This window comes from Schistocerca gregaria, unplaced genomic scaffold (assembly GCF_023897955.1).
Source record: "Schistocerca gregaria isolate iqSchGreg1 unplaced genomic scaffold, iqSchGreg1.2 ptg000561l, whole genome shotgun sequence".
Classification (NCBI taxonomy): Eukaryota; Metazoa; Arthropoda; class Insecta; order Orthoptera; family Acrididae; genus Schistocerca; species Schistocerca gregaria.
Window position 1 is genome coordinate 430,690 of NW_026061954.1, and position 21,721 is coordinate 452,410.

At 37.7% G+C, this 21,721-nt stretch overlaps 1 protein-coding gene across 1 annotated transcript in view; it reads right to left on the reverse strand.

Moving 5' to 3' along the window:
* Positions 1-21,234, reverse strand: part of LOC126314470 (farnesyl pyrophosphate synthase-like) — a 46,659-nt gene extending 25,425 nt beyond the window's left edge. Inside the window, exons 1-3 of the mRNA XM_049992439.1 lie at positions 20,861-21,234; positions 19,600-19,771; positions 9,985-10,125 (exon numbers count right to left, since the gene is read on the reverse strand). Coding sequence (XP_049848396.1) covers positions 9,985-10,125; positions 19,600-19,771; positions 20,861-21,057 — 510 coding nt within the window. The 5' untranslated portion in view covers positions 21,058-21,234. The remainder of the gene's footprint in view (positions 1-9,984; positions 10,126-19,599; positions 19,772-20,860) is intronic.
* Positions 21,235-21,721: the final 487 nt, after the last annotated feature.

A 21,721-nucleotide genomic window follows, 5' to 3' on the forward strand; every position in this document is an offset into this window, starting at 1 on the left:
TAGACACACCCTTGAGTTTCCATACGCTGCCACTGTCAGAAGCTTACTTAAGTCAAGAGCGCAATGCCGCTCAGCTCCACTCTATAATCATCGCCTACAACAAAACCATAATCTGCAACCTAACAGAATTAGACTGAAGAGCCAAAGAAACTGGTACACCTGCCCAATATCGTGTAGGGCCCCTGCGAGGATACCAAGGTGCCGCAACACAATGTGGCATCGACTCAACTAATGCCTGAAGCAGTGCTGGAAGTAATTGATTCCATGAATCCTGCAGGACTGTCCATAAATTGGTAAGAGAACAAGGCAGTGGAGATCTCTTCTGAACAGCACATTAAAAGGCATCCCACATAAGCTCAATAATGTTCAGGTCTGGGGAGTTTGGTGGCCAGCGGAAGCATTTAAACTCAGAAGATTGTTCCTGTAGCCACTATGTACCAATTCTGGTCATGTGGGGTGTTGTATTGTTCTGATGATGTTGCCTAAGTCCGTCAGAAAGCACAATGGACACGACTCGATGAAGGTGATCAGACAGGATACTTATGTACGTCTCACCTGTCAGAGTTGTATCTAGACATATCAGGGGTCCCATATCATGCCAACTCCGCACACCCCACACCATTCCTGAGCCTCTATCAGTTCAAACATTTCCCTGCTGACATGCAGGGCGCATGGATTCCTGAGGTTGTCTCCATACCCGTACAGTCTAATGTCGGTGTTGACAGACACAGGCAAGGTGCAAAGCTTTGTGTTGTGCAATTATTGAGGGTACATGAGTGGGCCTTCAGCTTCGAAAGTCCATATCAATGGTGTTACGTTGATTGGTTTGCACCCTGACACTTGTTGGTGGCCCAGCACTGAAACCTGCAGCAATTTGTGGAAGGGTTGCACTTCTATCATGCTAAAAGTTTCTCTTCAGTCGCCATTGGTCCCGTTCTTGCAGGATCTTTTTGCAGCCAAAGTGACGCTCGACATTTGATGTTTTACCGAATTCCTGATATTCATGGTGCAGTCTTGAAATTGTCGTATGAGAAAATCCCCACTTCATCGCTACCTCTGAGATGCTGTGTCCCATCCAGTTTCTTTGGCACTTCAATGTATAAGGCATATCTGTGTATCAAAAGTTTGTAGTAAACTATACTTTAAGAAGTGAATATCATTCTCTATTGTATCAAGCGATAACAATTGTGACACTCCTGTCAACATGGTTGTTTCCAATTTAAGTCTTTTAGATTGTTCAAATTTTAATAAAGTGATCTAATAATTTGTGTGTGTTGTAGTATCTGATTGACCTCCTCCATAAATAAATCTAGGCTTGCTACAGTATATTAAAATGTGACAATGATAGCCATTTTTGTACTTCAGTGTGTTGTCTTATCCGCCAAATATATCGCACAGCTAGGAAATGGTTCCCACACTCGTTACAAGTGCTTGGTGTACTGCTAGAAATGGTGGCAATAATGTTCTAACATTTTTGTGTACTCCTGTAAAGCGTTTAAGCATTTCTGAAACCCCACAAGTACTGTCTCTAAACAAAACTTTTCAGTTTTAGGCACAGCAGATAGAACGACTGTTGCACAGTGTACAACAGATGATGATCTTACTGTCATCAAGCAGCTCCATGACCGGTTGTTGCTCCGATGTTTTGCCAGTTGAAGAGTAACAAAGATGACTGGTCAAATACCATGTCCAACTTGAAGCGCACTTCATAGCATATGACATTAAAGGCATAGCACAAATTACTTTCTTTTTGATCACTTTCAGAGCTGATGAGCACTGTTTATGCATAAAGTTGTTCCCCAACTGTAGTCTGGTTATGAGGAACTCATTCATAAAATCGACAAACATTGTACAGATATAAGTCTTTGAACAGTCATATAAAAGTGGATTGTTCAACTCAAAGTGGTAACAAGACATTGCAGGTTCAAGTGTTCTTGTGGACTAACTTATACTGATGTTATGAGATGAGATGCTTTGGAGGCTCATTATGCATTGGCATTGCTGCTTGGCAGTGCCTAGGAAGTCACAGAGAAAAGTGCCTGTGCAAGAATGTAAACACCCAAACAAATGAAGGAGACAACTGTCATTTGAGTATCTACTGTCCAACCAGCATAGCACTACAAGTTATCTGTTGTGATATATTGTGATATAAGACATATTAGCAATCTGTGTCACTTGCAACTGTAAAAGTAACTGTATAGAAAAGATGCTGTAATTACAATACAAAAGAGTTGTCACATAACTGTTTTCAGTAGTAGATTGAAAAGATTGGACTCTCCTTCACCATCCACCCTACGTGCAAAAGTTGGGAGTTACATTGTATGGCCTAGTGGCACAGCACAGCTGGTCCTCTGAAGCAATTAATTCCAAGAACAAGAAAAGCAGCCACAAATTATTTGCAAGGAAAAGTTGGCACATACATACAACTGGGTGACGGAGTTATGTATGGAGTAGAACACACCATAAACCAAAAACCTAACCTGTAACACTCCAAGACGTACACCTAGATGCTAGTAGCCTAAAACTGCCAGATTCGAATCTGAAGAGAGCTTTATCTGCTGTAGAGGCTCAAAGTATTGTGGACATGACTGAAGTTTATTCTGAGGCTCTGTCTATTTCTCTTGTTCACAGAACACAAGGCCCTCAATCTAAAGTTCATGATAAAGTTAATTAAAACAGGGTTCAAATTAACAGTAAAAGTAAACATTTCAGCCATGTGGTACATGAGGTGAACTTCAGAAAAAGGTGAGGAAGTCTTGTCCCCGGTGTTTTTCAAACCACGATAGAACAGCTTATCATTGTGTGATGCAAAGTGTTTTAAGTTTGGTAAACAAGGCCATATCCAGACCATCTGTTTACAACACAGCCAGGACAGACACTGGGTACTGCACAACTACAGCATGGCTTTCAGCGAGTGAATGTTGTGTCGGCACTGCCTTTACAGCTAGCACCAACGAATGCTCTCTTTTCTATTTCACAGAAACCCCTTTTGATGTAGTCCACCGACAGAGGAACAAACTTTTTGTCCAATTACGAGTGGTTCAAAAGATAAATTTTAGTTATACACAGGTGTGTTTGTTTCCCTAATCAATAAAGGCACCTATGAAATGATCACAAGCCCCTACTTCTGTTTTGCCCTTTTATAACGGGCACAAAATTCCATTACTTGGCAAGTGCAGTTTGCCAGCTACTTTTCATGACATTGCAAAGTGTGTCCCATTTCATGTACTATTCTAGAAATAGTGCAAACATTTTTGATTTCGACTTAGATTTGTTCAACCTGTGATACAAGACAATGTGTTACAAATCAGGATTTCACTGCCTCATACTGTTGTCTCTGACTTGTACAGTAAGAATAGTGAACTTTATTAACCAGGACCAGGAAGGACTAAAGATTTTGAAGTGCACATTACTCTGAAAGACAATGCACAACTATGATTTCATCATTCCAGGATTGTCACTTGTTCAATTGTGTGTGAATTCCTAAGGGACCAAACTGCTGAGGTCATTGGTTCCTAAAGTTACACACTACTTAAAACTAACTTACACTAAGGACAACACACACACATGCCTGAGGGAGGACTCAAACCTCTGGTGGGAGGGGCCATGCGATTGGTGACATGGCGCCTCTCTAACCATGCGGCCCAGGATTGTCCCTCATGCTTACTTAAGCAAGTTGGTCAAGGATTGCAACAATGAAATGTCAGTGGTGTGATACAACTCGTTTCTGCAAGTCAGTGGCATAGTCTGCCGCTGCTGGAATCTTGCTTATGTTAGCATGCAGCACCGCTCAGCCCCTCTCTGTAACCACTGCCTACAACGATGGACTTGTCTTAGCGCAGATCTGGCTGTGACCTAACAGAATTATTAGTTGGATCTGTGTGTAAAAGTTTACCATCAACTGTGCAATGAGATGTCCCTATCAATCTGTATTAATTGATAAAAGTGATAGTGCTAAATGACAATAACACATACGTAGTGACTCTCCTGTGGACATGGACTGTTTTGGAGTCAAGTCTTAGAGTGTTCAAATTTTAATAAAGTGATATAATATTTTGTGTGTATTGTAGTATCCACTCGACCTCCTCCATACGTAAATCTATGCTTGCTATGACACACTACAGTTAGCATGGAACTTTTGACAGAATTATCCAAGAAATTAGCTAAAACTGAAAGGCAGGGTGGATGGAGTGGCTGTCACAGTGTACACATCGCCAGATGTGGCTCGCATTTGTATTAAACATTTTGGTTATATAGTCATTTTCATGAAGCTGTTCACTAAAATATGAAACACACCAATTCAGGATAAAATTTTACATATCACTGTCACAGCTGACTCTGTATCAATGTTGTGTAGACCTGCCTTCTTGCTGAATATACTGATGGAACCTGGCATGAGAGCCCCACTTGGCAGTGTTTAGACCACAATAGTAGTTTCTGGTTGCCTCAATTTTAGTTAACTACATTTCTAGTTACTGTGTGAAAAAATTTAAGTTAAACCATACCCTCCACCATGTCTTCAACTGCTCCAAAATGAGTAATATTCTCCTAAAAATCTTTTCACTTATTTCAAAGTGGTATTCCATTGCCCTTCCAAGCTAAAAAATATTCTGAACCATTCTTATGACAGTCCTGCTCCCAATTTTTCTCATGTGTGACATCTACTTAAAAGACCCAGGTACAAGACTTGCTCCATGCATCCATCTAGCACACTGTACTCAAGCTCTGCCAGTGATGCCCATCATCCTATCAGAGGCAGGGTTATCTGTGAAAGTAACTTGTTATATCATCTTCCCTGAAATTACTGAATGACTTTTTAAATGGGGATGTCCACAATTAACTGTTCACACATATGAACGTTCACCACAAAACTCCAGGCAAGGGTATGTTTGATAAAACAGAGGTGAATCTTAATGTTTAGAGCAACACAGTTTGACTTCGGCTGCTGCTTCACAACCTCCCTCTAACATCAGTGGTATGAGCTGCAGAAGAAACAGTCTTCACTACATCCTTGGTTTCTGCAAAACTACTGCCTAAATCTTCCTGAATCCATGTGCTACACTTATCTCTGTCCGTCCATGTTTTCAACTTCCATTCTATCCATTCTACTTCTTCCTCACCCAGTTTTAGTAGATTTATGTACCTATGGGTTCCCATGCACACCATTTTCTCTGTGGTATCAATTTATCTCTCTGACCCAATCCCTGTATTGCTGTATTTGGTAAGCAGTTACTCCTATCAGGTTGTGGTATAGCTTTTTCTTATTTGGTTATTCCTCTTGCCTGAATTACAGCGTTAAACTTTTTTTGAACACATTTGCTCATTGTGCAAACCATACAATGTTGTCTTTACAGATTCCATTGATTGTATTTCTCCCAGGCTTTTCCATAACGAGTCTGCAATCTCGAAGACATGGCTCCTGTATAGATTTTCAGGTTTGCACCACCCCCAGAAGTAATTTTGTTAAACTGGCTTCACTTTTTGAGCTTTCTATCACCATGTATCTCTTTTGAAACCCTCGAGCTCTGAGTGTTGAGTGTAGCCAAATGAGATGAAAAAGTGATGATGATGAGTTGGTTGCGCTGTGCTTGCAAACGCAAACCTGGGTACCTCAGGGGATGTGAGGGGTGCTGGGGCAATGCTTGACAACACTGTTCTCATACACAGGCATTATATGTAAACACTCCAAGTGAGCCATCCAGGAGAGAGGGGGAAGCAAGGAGCAAGCTGACAAGCAGTTGTCCCCAAGAAGAGGATGAGACAAGCCCTCAACACGTCACAAGGAAGACTGGAGGTGCAGGCACGAGCTGCACAATCACATCACAACACTGGCAGCTGCTGCCATGGCACGACTGATGGAGCAGTTTGTGGTCTCAATTTGTGACACTAAGGTGACTGTGTGAAGTGCAACCAATGGTGGCGACACCAGCAGCTTTGATTGAGGCTTTTGTTGGTTTCCCTTGACAGCAAGGCAAATGCTGGAGATGTCACCTTCAATCCTCTCCAAATAATTTCCTAACACAACAAATAAATGAACAGCACTAAAACAGTACAATGCAGCTAGAACCTTAGGCCCAATAGAGCAGATGTGAGCAAACTAATTATTTCCTGTGCAGTCTATCCTTTGTTTTAGCGTGTGCTATAGAGAATTTGAAGCAAGAAATCAATATGTGAAATAATGAATTAGGTCATTTGCTTGCTCTATGAACCCATCAACTTAACCGAAGTTTGAAGAAAAGTTATAAATCAAGAGGTTACATAGGCTCACTCCTATTTTAGCAATTTTGCAGACAGTCATAAGAAAATTTAACTCTGATTTGTAAAGAAAGCAATGAATGACTGTGTGGTTGTGATTAGAAAAACACTTTATTTTGTTCTCCAGTTTCTCGTTTGGAGGAGAGCTTCTGTGAACAAGACAAGGAGTCTGTGACATTCCACACATCCATGACAAAATTAGAAAACAAAACCTTCTTTGGTCTATGTGAATAACATTTTGAACATGTTACAAATAGTTTTCTGTTGCATAGGCAGAGGTCAAATGGTAATGAAATCACACTACAGAAGGTGGACAAAGGGAATACGCAGAGATCAAATATAGGGAAATATGAGTTCATTGGTTACCATAGAGTACCGTACTTATCAATATTTCATAGAAAGTAAGCAAAAAGTAGTAGTAGTTGTTGTTGTCTTCAGTCCTGAGACTGGTTTGATGCAGCTCTCCATGCTACTCTATCCTGTGCAAGCTTCTTAATCTCCCAGTACTTACTGCAACCTACATCCTTCTGAATCTGCTTAGTGTATTCATCTCTTGGTCTCCCTCTACGGTTTTTACCCTCCATGCTGCCCTCCAATGCTAAATTTGTGATCCCTTGATGCCTCAGAACATGTACTACCAACCGATCCCTTCATCTGGTCAAGTTGTACCACAAACTTCTCTTCTCCCCAATCCTATTCAATACTTCCTCATTAGTTATGTGATCTACCCATCTAATCTTCACCATCCTTCTGTAGCACCACATTTCGAAAGCTTCTATTCTCTTCTTGTCCAAACTATTTATCGTCCATGTTTCACTTCCATACATGGCTACACTCCATATAAATACTTTCAGAAATGACTTCCTGACCCATAAATCTATACTCAATGTTAACAAATTTCTCTTCTTCAGAAACGCTTTCCTTGCCATTGCCTGTCTACATTTTATATCCTCTCTACTTTGACCATCATCAGTTATTTTGCTCCCCAAATAGCAAAACTCCTTTACTACTTTAAGTGTCTCATTTCCTAATCTAATTCCCTCAGCATCAACCGACTTAATTCGACTACATTCCATTATCGTCATTTTGCTTTTGTTGATGTTCATCTTATATTCTCCTTTCAAGACACTGTCCATTCCGTTCAATTGCTCTTCCAAGTCCTGTGCTGTCTCTGACGGAATTACAATGTCATCGGCGAACCTCCATGGATTTTTAATACCTACTCCGAATTTTTCTTTTTGTTTCCTTTACTGCTTGCTCAATATACAGATTGAATAACATCGGAGATAGGCTACAACCCTGTCTCACTCCCTTCCCAACCACTGCTTCACTTTCATGCCCCTCGACAAAAAGTTAAGGGCAAAAAAAGATAAAGCCTGCATTCTTTATGCCACAAAATCTGTGCACCATCTGGCAGACTGGGGGCACACAACAAAATACCATGTGGCTGCTATGGACCGCATGAACTTTGCTTTCTGATGCTCAGATGTTATAGCTGTTGTGCGTTGCAGCTGGAACCCCTGGGCACCATAGCAAAGACGATTGCCACACTGAGTGTCTACTCATTGGAATTTCCAATCAAGGGGTGTCAATACCATTTTCCAATATAGGGAAGATATTATCAAGCACTTGAAGTATGATTCATGTCGTTATGTTGTATATAAGCTACAGAAAAAGAATGTTGACCCACTTACATACAAAATCAGCCAACAACTTTTGAGCATAAAGTTACACACATTAGGGATAGAATGACTGAAAATTCAACAGTATCATTAAAGAGTGAGAACTGAAGATGTGTAATCTACTGCAGGATGCAAAAGAAGTGTGGATGTTGTAGGTTACAAAGCGAGAGAAAAATTTAAATTTACTGCACACCTAGTTGCAACCTCTCTCTCTCTCTATCAGAGAAATTCACCACTTACTCTTCTAGTTTTACAGAAATTTCTCTCGGTGCTGCTACTGAAGCTTCTTATGGAAGCAAAGAAACATCGAACGAAACTCTTTAGTGTGTATATGGAAGAGAGGAGTACAGAAGTATGTGCAGAGCAATGAGCTTCATGGATTAGATTGCTCTCTACAAAGCGAGAATTCGTTTTAGTAATGCACAAGTTCAAAGAGTGATTGAAAAATTTGCAAATGTGAAAGAAATAATAACGTAATTCCTGTGCTAGTGATCATCACAATATCAAACGGAAGAGAGACAATCAAATGACATTTAACATTGGTCCTGCAGAGAAAGGTTAGTAAGGCAGGCCTACTAGTTTTTGCATACATAGAGTTGCAATTCACCTTAATTTATATTATTACGCAATGTAATATTTTATACTGTGTACACATTTTGGTGTTATTATGAATAGATACTGCAAGGACATGAGTGAGCGATATGTTTACACGCCCAGTTTCTGTACTTTGTTGAGTGTTTTCTTGATGAGCAAAGTGCAGCACCATCATTTTTATTTATCACCCACCACTGCAGTCTCATTAATCACCAGATGTAGCAAAAATTATGCGTATCTATGAGAACATTATCTGTGTCCACGAGATATTATGTTTTTATAATATAGATAATAATTTACAAAAGATAAGGGAATGAGAGCAAAAAATTATGCTTGACTATTTTGTTCGCTGTACTATAACATGTTATTAAAATCTGCCTTACTATTTTGTTTGCTGTACTATTGCATATTATTAATATTTGTGTCATGAATACTTGGATTCATACTGAAAAAGGGTTGTGTATGTGAACTGGTTTCTACAGCTTTCATTGTAGTTGTGTCACTATATTAACTGACATAAACTTATGGGAAGATCTCACAAAATCAGTCAAAGGCACAGAAATGGACAATCGATTTATTGGTGAATTCTGGAAAAAAGCTGTAGAATCAAAGGAGACTGAATTCAAAGTTCTCATAAAAACTATTCTTAGACCCTGCTCCAGGATTCTACATCACCACCAGGTCATATCAAAGGATGTTGAATGAATCACATGCATACTGCTAGTTTTTTAACCAGCTGGGTCATTTAGTCCAAGAGTGTTAAATGATGCAATACATGAAAAAACTACTCAAGAGAGGTGCTAGGATGCATAGAGACAAGCAATTTTTCCCGTACTCTGCCAGAGTGTTAAAGGAAATTTGTAAAATTTATATATAAAGTAAAAAAATTGGTTGGGCAATAATGGCGCAAAGTCCATCAACACAGGCAGTATATAGTGGCTTGCAGGGTATTTTGATGTAGATATAGATGTTAGCCCATGTTCTATATTCCTTATTCTTTGACAGGAAATTATTTATAGGTAATTTCCATTCCATTACATCATTGTGCCACAGGCAAATTTATGCAAATTGCATTGCTATAGAAACAAATACAAAAACAATCTCAACATGGCTGTTGCGAAATTAGGTAATGCAATCTATGTTACAGAAGGGGGGTTAAATCTGTGAATTCTTGAGCTGAAACTTTCATCTGATCTGTTCATTATCATCTGACATTGTCTTTAAACATGATTCATAAGTGTGATTGAGAGCCCATAAATTAATTTCCAATGCACATTCAGTCTAAGCAAAGAAATATGGCGATTCTTGTCTGTAAATTAGGTACGATAATCTTATATAGATAACAGTAAACAACTACTTGTAGCTAATTTCAGTTTACTTATGGTACAAGCATTAAATAATCCAACAGACAGTGTGGTACTTCTAAAGAACTAATAAGAACAAAGATGCATACCATTTCAACACACCAGCCCATAATTTGTGCAAGACGAATATTCTCTTCAGTTCGTTGGCTCTCTGGAGTAAGCATACGATAAGAATACACAAGAGCCAGTCCACGGTTTTTCTTTCCACCAGGAACATTGTATTGGAGAACCTGTAATTATGTGAAAAAAGAATTGTGCATGGAAAAATAAAATAGCGCAGTTGTGTATACGAAACTACTGCCTACTGTACAGAAAAGTACAGTTAATTAATGCTGTATAAAAATGAAACATTATGCATAAATTCGTGCCCATGACATATTCAGGAATCCTGCAGTTTATAGAACAAAACACAGCATACGAAAAAATACTAATATGCAAGGCTATCTCAAGCTCAAAAGTATTTTGATGGCAAGTCTAAATATGTAATTATTATATCTAAAAACAAAGATGATGTGACTTACCCAACAAAAGCGCTGGCAGGTCGATAGACACACAAACAAACACAAACATACACACAAAATTCTAGCTTTCGCAACCAACGGTTGCTTCATCAGGAAAGAGGGAAGGAGAGGGAAAGACAAAAGTATGTGGGTTTTAATGGTATATTTACTAGTAATATTTCAGAATTCTCTTACAGAAATCCGCACCATGGAGTAAGGAATTACATAGAAAATTTTAAAACAGAGAACAACAGACAGAAAAGATTAGCATATCCTGACAGACTGTCCACTAGCTAAACACTGCTTTTACTCACAGGTGTTTGTTTATTTCAGAATAATACATGGGTGAAAAGAATTTGGACAAACATAATGAGTAACACAAATCATTAATATGAGGGATAAACCATAAAGTTTTAACTGTCATCTCAAAAAAATAATGTTTCATAATTATTTTTAGTTAATTTGCAAGTAAATGTCTGCATTCCTTGGAAGCATTGAAATCCCTGTGTTACAGTACAGTTACAGAAGTCTTCGTGACTCTTATGTAAAACTTTCATTAACTTGAAAACTCCAGATAGGAATATCAACAAAGTAGGGAAAGATAGCTTGCTACTTATTGGAAAGAAGACACATTAAGTTAAAGATACACATAATTAAAAGACAGTTATACAAAGCTTTCAGCCACAGCCTTCATCAGCAAAAGATAAGCACACACCATTCATACGTACAAGCAAGCACACATGACCACCAACTCCAGCAGCTCAAGCCACTATGCCAATGGCATTCTGATCTGAGCTGCTGGAGTTGGCACTCGTGTGTGTGTGTGTGTGTGTGTGTGTGTGTGTGTGTGTGTGTGTGTGTGTGTGTGTGTGTGTGTGTGTGTGTGTGTGTGTGTGTCCATAGACCCATTTTTATGTGGTGACACATGAAGGTGGAGTAAGTCAAATCATGTAGTTCATTATTACATTTGTTTCCATCAGGACAATAAAAAAGATTAAGAAAACAAATTGAAAATAATAATAAAGTAACACAATCACTAAGATCTAATTACACTCACAAACAGAGGTAAAGATACAATTCTCAGATCTTGTCTAAACAAATTTTTACAGAGTAAAAATGACCACCTTTTTGAGTTACAGACCACTAATTAATCTAATTAATGCAGCAAGATATATTGAATCAGGAATACACAACAATATATGGTAAATAATTTTAGCTATCTCTGCTGTACAATTCTTCTAGAGAATAGAAACTTTTTCAAGCAAGAACTCCTTAACTTACTTTTAAACAGATTAGATTGGATTCAATTTTCATTCCAAACATAAAACATTTGAATATAATACTCACTACCCTGATCATTTGTCAGAAGATTGTTGAAATAGGCGAATACAATGTGGTAAACGAGAACAGCTAATATTTACAGAATTAACACGCTGTCAAAATGAAACTTTGTTATGCACTATAGTCTTGTCTGTTGCGACCAAGTGCTGCCAAAATTGAAATCTAATAGACATTTTTACTTAAGCTGGCTTAACAGTCCCTATAGATTCATCTATAGAGTAGAAGGAGATGCCTATCAGAAAGTCTTTCAAACTCTGTTTAAACCGCACTTTGTCTGAAACCAAGTGCTTAACGGTTGCTGGCAATTTATTGAGAATGTGTGTTCATGAATATTGGCCCCTTTTTGGACCAAAGTAAGTGATTTTAGATCTTTATGTAGACTGTTCTTATTCCTAGTATTGAAACTATGTATTGAACTATTGGCTGGAAATAAAGATATATTACTTGCAACAAATTTCATTAAGGAATAAATATACTGAGAAGCAGTGGTTAGAATACCAAGTTCCTTGAACAGGTTTCTACATCATGTTATTGAATTTACACCACAAATGATTCTTTTCATATGCTTTTGCACCCTAAAAAATTTTAATCGGTTTGACAAGTGACCCCAGAATATGATACCGTATGACATAATAGAACGAAAGTGAGCAAAGTATGCAAGTTTTGTTATACTTATATCTCCTACGTCTGACATCATTCTCACTGCAAATACAGACTTCTTTAGGCACTTAAACAATTCTGTGGAATACCCTTCCCAACTGAATTTAATATTGAGTTGTAATCCCAGAAATGTAACACTGTCAACATTTTCAATATGCATGTCGTCTTATGTTATACACATGCTGAAAGGAAATCTCTTACAGGTTATGAACTGCGTATAGTAGGTATTCTCTAGGTTTAATGACAGTGAACTAGCTTTAAATCATTTATTAATGTCAGTGAAAATTTGATTAGGAGCTACTTCTAAATCTGTACTTGACTTGCTACTTATTGCAATGTTTGTATCATCTTCAAACAAAACAAGCTTAGCATCTGGTAATGTAATAGATGAGATGTCATTAATGTACACCAGAAAAAGCAATAGACACAAGATGGAACCTTAGAAACACCAAATGTAATTAATTCCCAATCAGATGACGACTGACTGCTTACTGCACAGGTATTTTGTAACAACACACTTTGTTTCTCGTTAGATAAGACTCAAAACATTTTGCAGCATTGCCAGTGACACCATAATATTCTAATTTTATGAGAATGCTGTGGTTCACAGAGTCAGAGGTTTTTGACAAGTAACAGAAAATGACAGTAGCCTCTAATTTATTATCTAATGAATTAAGTACATTCTCACTGTAAGTGTAAATAGCTTTCCCTATATCAGAACCCTTAAGAAATCCAAACTGTGACTTGGACAATATATTATTTGCAGTCAGATGCTTAAGGAAATGCTTGAAGACAACCTTTTCAAATATTTTTGAGAAAGCCGGCAAAAGTGAAACTGGTCGATAGTTTGATGATATCTCTTTATCCCCCTTCTTGTAAAGAGGTTTCAAGCATATTTTGACCAGTCTGGAAGACGGTCTGATAAGAGATTGATTACACAAATAACTTAAGATTGAACTCAACTCACATGAGCACTCTATAATTAACTTTGTTGATATGTTATCATATCCATTGGAATACTTACATTTTAAATATTTTATAATGGATGCGACTACTTTGGGAGACGTGAGTGTCATTCCCACTTTACTGAAGTTATTTTTAAGGACTGGTCTCAGATACTCCACTGCATTGTTCACTGAACCTGATAACCCCAAGCTGTCAGCAACAGAAGTGAAGAACCTGTTCAAGAGTTTGCAACACTACATGCATTTGTAACCAATGTCTCATTTATTTTTGAGCTATCTGTTACTCTTTCTTTTTGGCCCCACCTGCCTCTGTCTTCACTATATCCCATACAGTTTTCATTTTGTTGCCTGATGTAATTATCTTTTTCTCATAATAAAGCTGCTTCGATTTCTGGATTACTTGCTTCAATATTTTGCAGTATTCTTTGTAATGCTTCACAATTCTAACATCAGAGCTGTTCCTAGATAGTAGAAACAGTCTTTTTTTTTATCCCACATATCTTTATTCCTTGTGTATTCCACGGCTTACTTTTTGACTTCTGTGTGATTTAAGTTACTTTTAGGGGAAAACAATTTTTGAAAGAGGAGTTAACTTTATTAATGAATGCTTTGTATTCTCCATTTGAGTCAGAAGTACTGTAAACATCTATATCCAGTTCATGTCTGAACAATTTCCTGAATTTTTCAATTTTTGACTTATTTATTACCGTCCTGTACTCCGATTTAATAGGTTTTTATATCCTGACAAGTTTCAACATTTAACACAAGATGCTGCATGTCACGATCAGATAGTCCATTTACTATTGGTTTTGTGATATGACTTTTCCCTCTAGATTTGTCTACAAAAATATTATCAATAGCAGTCTCAGAACATTTATGTAACCTAGTTGCAAAGTTCACAGTAGGAACTAAATTAAATGATAGTGTTAGGACTTCAATAATTGTTCACTGACAGAGCTTTTCAATACATCCACATTAAAATCACGAGCAATAGTACCTTATTACCTAATAGACACTTAATATTACTTGGAAGTGCATTAAAGATTTTGTGGTCATGTATTTTATGCGTGTTTGCACCAGAGATAAATTTTTCAGGTCACAGTGTATGTCATATTTCCTTCTTGTGTTATGATGATGGTATGTTTCATTCGTTTCACACTGAGAAGGATTGTGAAGCACGAATGTCATGATTGAAAAGAGGTATTGTGAAATATTGGTTAGTATTCCTATTTGTTTAAGAAGGTTGCAAGATGTGGTTATTGGTGGCACTCCACACAAAATTTGGTCAACCTTTTTCTGACTTGTAAAGACTTTTTTCAACAGTGGTGAAATGCCCCTGAAGATTATTCCACGACACATAAGTGAACGGAAGTAGCCAAAGCATGCAAATTTTGAGATACTGATGCCTCCAATTCTGGCGATTATCCGGATGGCAAATGTTGCTGAACTAAGCCTTTTCAGGGTTTGGTGAATGTGGTTTTCCCAGTTAAGCTTGTTATATGTATACCCAAGAATTTCAAACAATCTACCTTGTGTGGCTGCTGGCTCTTGTGTGCAATGTTAACCTCCTGTGGCCTTTTGTGACTAGAATGGAAATGAACATAACTGAGTCTGCTGATCTTTATTGATATAGAATTTACTGTGGTCAAATTCAGAAAGTCCTCAAGTAATTGGTTGCATTTAATTCTAAATCAGGGGATGTCTTGCTGTCTATCACAATACTTGTATCATCTGCGGACATTGTAAAGTTGCTTGTTTTGTTGGAGGACAAAGGTAGGTCATTGATATGTATGAGAAATGGTAGTGGACCACTGACAGAACATTGTGAAATCACATAATTTACTATTACCTAGTCTGACTCTACCCCTCCTACCTACATATTGCTACAATCCAATACTATTTTCTATTGTCTACCCTGCAGATACAATTTGAGGCAGTTGCCCGTTTGTCCTCAGAGTCCACAGTGGGATGCTTTCTCTATAAGTATTGTATGATTGACACAGTTGAAGGCCTTAGACAGATCACAAAATATGCCCACAGGCAAGTCTTCTTTTCAAGGCATTCCAATATGTAGTTGATAAATGAAAATATAGCTTTGGTTGTGCAGATACCTTCTCTAAAAATACATATATTAATTTTTTGACGACTTCAGAAAATGTAGTCAAAAGAGAGACAGCATGATGGTTTGTGCATCTGAAGTATCACCTTTTTTGTAGAGGGACTTCACAATAGCGTACTTCATCCTGTCTGGGAAGATACTTTGTATCAAAGAGGCATTGAATATAGTTTCAGAGAGGTGTTGAATATATGAGCTAGGACTTTACAGAACTGACTGCAGCAGACTTTTAGCAGCTTGCTGGAGATGTTGTTGACACCAGTTGAATTTTTGCTTTTTAAAGAAATACAGAACTTCCTGTACTGTTATAGGGGCGATACCTAACTGCTCTACTGAAATTTGGGAATGACCTCTCAGTATTTCTAAGGCCTCTTCTAAGGAGCCATTGTGTCCTGTTTTCTCAGCAACACAAAAAGTGCTCATTAATAGTTTTTGCCACAGTCTCTTGATTTTGTACTCTATGTTCATTACCGAGAACAATGTTTTGGGTCCTACCAAGGCAATTTTTGCCGGTCTCACTCCTCATCACTTCCCACACTGTTTTGACTTTATTAGTTTTATTAATTTTGGAACACTGATACAAACTTTTTGACTTCTGAATAACTTTATTTAGTATTTTACAGTATGTTTATAGTGATTTAGCTGGATGTAGTTATCTGAATTTTTTGAGGCAATGTACAGCTCTTGCTGCTTTTACATGAAATCTTAATACCAGTAGGTATCCAGGACTTTTGGTATGTTTTGTGGTTTGGGTGTTACATATATTTTGAGAGGGTGCTATTAAATATCAGTGCCACTTCATTACTGAAAAGACTGTACTCGTGAATCGGTATTTTTAAAATTATACAGAGACCTCCAGATTGTGGCTTGGAGATGTGATTTAGAAGTCTGAATAGTTTCACTATTAGTTGTACTATCTGTTTTCCAATTGGGGCCACTATAATTCTCATAGATACTTGCACTATTTATAGTGAATCTTTATTCGTCATGGTCAGAGAAACAATTCAGGATTTGCCTAGTAGTTGTTTCATCTATTTTGGTCTGGTCTATAAATAAATCATGAATCAGTGTGCTTGTGCATGAATTTATTCTATCAGGGATGCTAACTACAGAAGCAAGATTATGTGTGGACGTCAGATTTTCTAGGTCTGATCTGTCTCTGGAATTTGTTAGCAAGTTTACAGTTAAGTCCTTAAGCACTACCACATCTATTCTGTGTTTGAATATGTATATTAGGTGGGCATATAACTTCTTCTGCATTGTTCCCTGAAGATTATCTGAACACTGTTATTACTAATATATGGTAGTTATTCAAAGACAATTCTATGGCACACACCTCCAAATGTTGTTCTAAACAATAATTCTGCACATCAATTGCTCTACATGGGATACGGTTTTTTACAGAAATGGCAACACCACCTCTTTCTTTAAAATTTCTACAAAATGACATTGCTAAGCAATAATTATTTAGCTCAAGTTTTTCTATGCCAGAATTAATATGGTGCTCACTAAAGCACAGAACATGGGAATAATCTATACCTCATGGCTCATGGATATTGATTATAAGTCCATTGATCTTACTGCGGGAACTCTAATGATTTGGTGATAAATTGCCAGTTTTTGTTTAACAGCAGCAGTTACATCGTTCTCCCTAAAAAAGAAGTTTCAGTTGAAGGCCTGTGCACAGTATTTTCCACCACTTATTTCTCCAATTTGGTCTGTTTCCACACACTGATAAGACTGGGAAGAAGCATTTTTACCTTGTTTTTTTTTTTACCAGCCAGTTGTCCAAAATAGTCTGCCTATACCCAGTCCTACAATTTTCTTGTGTAGTGGTACACTCCTTGTTGAAATCTGATAGTCCTGTGTTCACTTTGTTCCTTGCATGATTTTTCCCACGCCAGTTGAGGTGAAGTTCACGAGTGGTGTACACTTCTCTACCAAATTTCTGAGCTTCAGTCCTATGAATATTTGCAAAACTGCTGCATATTTCTGCTTAATGCGTTTTTTTTTTTTTTTTTTTTTTTTTTTTAGCTATAACTGCTTTTTTACACGCATGACTTGTATTACGTCATGCCAGTGTGAAAGAACAACTACAATGCTGTTAGAATGTTTCAGGTGATTTAGAGCTGTTCTTAACACATTAGCAGCATGCAAACCTTCATTGTGTGCAATGTCAATTGACACACCACAGATCACAATGTACTCTTCCCTGGTTATTTTTTGAGAAGTACCTGTTACTGTTAAAGTACTTGGTCAATGGGAGCACCTGGTTTGATATAATCTAGGGAACTTACCTCTTTGTTAACATTTTTTATTTCTCAGCCTGTCAGCTAGCACTTTGTTCTCAATCGATCTGTAGATAATTTCTTACAGTGAAAAGTTAAAGAGTGAAGGAAAATATGAAGAATTTAAGAACAAGTATCAGGAAGAAGTTCAAAAAACCCAGCAGAAGCAGAAACAAAAGTTTCCACAGTTGAGTCAACTTAAGCAAGGACTGTTATTAGAAGAAAGAAGAGCTAAAAATTGGGAGAGAGTTAGAAAACATAGGCAACGAAGCAAGGTACTGTCAACCATACCTGAAAATGTGAAAGTAGTATAAATCTGGTCAGACGGACCTGCCTCACAATTTAAAAACAAATATATTACTGCTGTTCTACCTCAATTTCAATCATTTCATAATGTGGAAATCTATTGGAACTTACTTGCCACATCCCACAGTAAAGGAGCTCCGTAGATGGAATTGGTGCAGTTGCAGAATGGTTAGTGCAGAATGCAGTAAGAAAGCGAAAATTCATAGGACGTGATGAATCAACTTCAGCTCAAATAGCTGCAAGTATCACAACTATGCAGGTTTTTCATGTGTCTATTGATGAAATTCGATGAATCAATGTGAAACTTAATCTGGCTCAAATATTTTCTTCAGCAACATCAGTACCAAACATAAAAAGCATTCACTGCTTTCAGTACAAGAAAGGGGTACTACAAACAAATCTGCTGCAGATCATCATACTGAAGAAACTACAGAAAGTGTGAATATTGGAGACTGGTATAAAGTAGAATATGACAGTAAATTCACTGCTGGAGAAGTACATGCAGTTTCTGGAAATTCTTACTTAATCCGTGCAACTGAGTGTGCTGGTCACTATTGGAAATGACCTGTAAAATGTGATGAAATTATAGCTAAAGAAAATTAATCCCCTTGATGATGTCAATGCAAGAGCATATTTTCAGTTCTCTGACTTTTAACTGAATCTGCAATTCATTTTCCCATATGCCATGCTCATAATTTTTCACAGTGTTTGAAAAGTGAAATGTTATGGTTAAGTTTATATTATTTGGCACATAATGTCATATTTTCATTTCTGTGCTAGCATGAAAAAAGTTTTTCCAACAAGAAGTAGCAAGTAACACAAGTCACCTAACATTGAGTCAAGCACCTTTTTCAATATATTTCACATGGTATAAATATTTTTAGAAATCTGTAACTCTGTCATTTGAATGCCAACCTAATACGCATTTTCTGTGATAAAAACCATATTCATACTCCTAATAGCTTGAGGACACTTTTGACCAAAAATGCACACCAGGAATAGGGTGTCCCAATTTTGTAACATGAGTCACAACATAAATTACATTCTTGTCCTTTAATTTTAATGCCCATCCCTGCTTAAATAACACTTCAAGATTTTTGCCTGAATAACAAAATTTATGATGATGATTTGCAAAAGAAAATATGGGTTTATAGATTGATAACAAGACAATATAAAAAACACTGATTTCAAAATGTGACATGAGTCGTCATGGAATCTCCCAGAAGTATCGGAATGATGAATGTACAGTAAATCAGGTTGGTGGCTTTGTCTACTACATTGGTTCAGTCAATTAAAAAATTACAGCAGCACTCAAGACCTCTCAGTGTCAGTGGTAACTAACAGCAGTTTGTGCCCTGTACAATCAGCATATTTACAAACAACAGGACATGACTAGGATAAAGATATTTGCTTAACTCTGAGGCACTTCTACAGGATCTGAGTATATGGTCTTCTCTAAAACTCAGCATATAGTTTTAAGTTACGAAGTTTGGGAAATAACAAGATTTTTAAGTTAAAATGATTGTACCTTGGCAAACCATTTTGTAACTTCCGGAACATCTAAGTGTCTTCCAGCATCCGTCAAATCCCGGACAACATCAGGGAAAAGGGCCATGAACTCCCTGCTTTCATCTTTGGTAACAGCAGTTGCACAAGCTGCAAGTGGGACTGCAGTTGAAGAGTGCGCAGTGGATAGTCCTCTGAAATTAAGCATTATAGATGGAGTGAGTGAAACTGGATTCACTGTGTTAATTTGGGTAACGTTCTGTAACACACATTAAAAAATTTAATTTAATGTTTTAATTTGGAGGCAAGCCACTATATGAATGATGTGATCAAAGAACACTAAATCACACAATATTATAAACCTATGAAAATTACTGTTCTTTCATACAGTGAACACCATAATGTTGTTAGAAAACAGATATGTAACAAGGCTCTCAGCTTTGTCGATATCTATATGTTGACTGCAGAATTATTTTGTTTCGTCGTCACAATATAACATCTACGAGTTGGTTTCTTGAAATCGAAACCGGTTTTAAATCAGAGCAGGTAAACATCGCATTGGTCTTTTCGAACACATATTGTGGGTTGGATTGTAAATTTAGGCCTCAAACTCGGTGGCTTTGGTCACCCTAATAACTAGGAGTTCCAGTTCATCACTAGCTTTTCTCACTGTGCAGTCGAATGCGCAATGTATCACCATTAATGCATCCGCAAAGCAATGCGTACCGTAACATGTGTGGGGAATGGGGAGACTTTTATTCATATTATTGAGAAAAAAAGTGTAAGCACACACTGACCAAAGTGCATAACATTACCTCCACATCAGCGTCACTGCGTTCTTGTGCCTGAATATCCACGCAGTTTATATACACTTTTCTTTTTATGTATTTCTCGAACGCCGTCTAAAGGAATAGGACATATTCCCGTAACGTCGCTCCCTTGCGTTGTGAGGCTACACACACGACAGAATTTTTGTTAATTCACTGTAATGACTTCGGCAAGTGAAATGTGTGTTTTGGTGGCTGCTGGTTTTTCATGATACGATGCAGCTTCAACATTGCAAGCTTCTCTTCGCAGTTAAAAAAAATTACTGCATAAAAAATAGGTACCGCCAATGCAAAAAATATGAAGAATTTTAAATCTTTAAAACGGATAAAAAATGTAAGTCCTGTGTGTTCAAGTGCCGTCATTATATAGTGAATAAAATTTGAAACATTGTGTCGTTGGCTCCTTCTTTCTCAATAATAGTAAATCATCCTTCATACACTTTCTCAATTACGTACCTTGGATGTCTTCTCATAATCTCAGTTTTACGGCGAAAGCCATTTTGCTGTCTTGCACCGTAGGCATAACCACTACTGTCTTTTCCTGTAAGTCCATCGTCACTTCTGAAAGCGCAAGACTGTCTAAATCCTCGTCCAATTTCTGGGCTTTGTTGTTTAAGCAAAGCTGCACAGCTTCTTCGCAGTGTACCAAGCATATTGGCCTCACTAATTTAACACACTATTTGAGTGCATTTAAATGACCATATAAAAGACACGGACTGTTTTAACACAAGCGAGTATTTCTGCTTTAGCATCCAACACAACAAACGCCTCCGCCTCGACTGAAGGGACGCTTAGCTCTGTCGCACATTTGTTTACAAGATGAACCCACTGGTTGGGTGGAGACCGGCTGCTCAGCCAATGGGCGTGTACGAACGTCACAGACGTGATCAGCCATTCCTGTGTTTCAGGGCGGCCTTTCAAATCGATCAAAGCAACGCCACAGATGGAAGCAACAACTACGTTGACGATTGAAACAGTTACTGTACAGCTCGCATCGAGACTATACTAAGATAGTTAATCCTTTTGTTGTTAACAATGATTTTTCGCTAAGTTATAGTGAATTGTCAGTATTTCGCGTGACAGTCATCTGTTGTTAAATTCGAGTAGTCTGTTCTGATTAGGCCTGGGATTAGCCCGGACAATCCTCGTTTTCCAGTGCCACCAGGGGTTGCAAAAATTTTCGTGTTTTGAAAATTTTATGACGTGCAAGGATTTTTTTAATTTCAGACTTATATGTCCAATATCGTGGTCTTGAACATTCTTTTATAGCCGTGCCCCTGTCAGCCGACCTTGGAGCAAGAGCTGAGGTCGATGGGA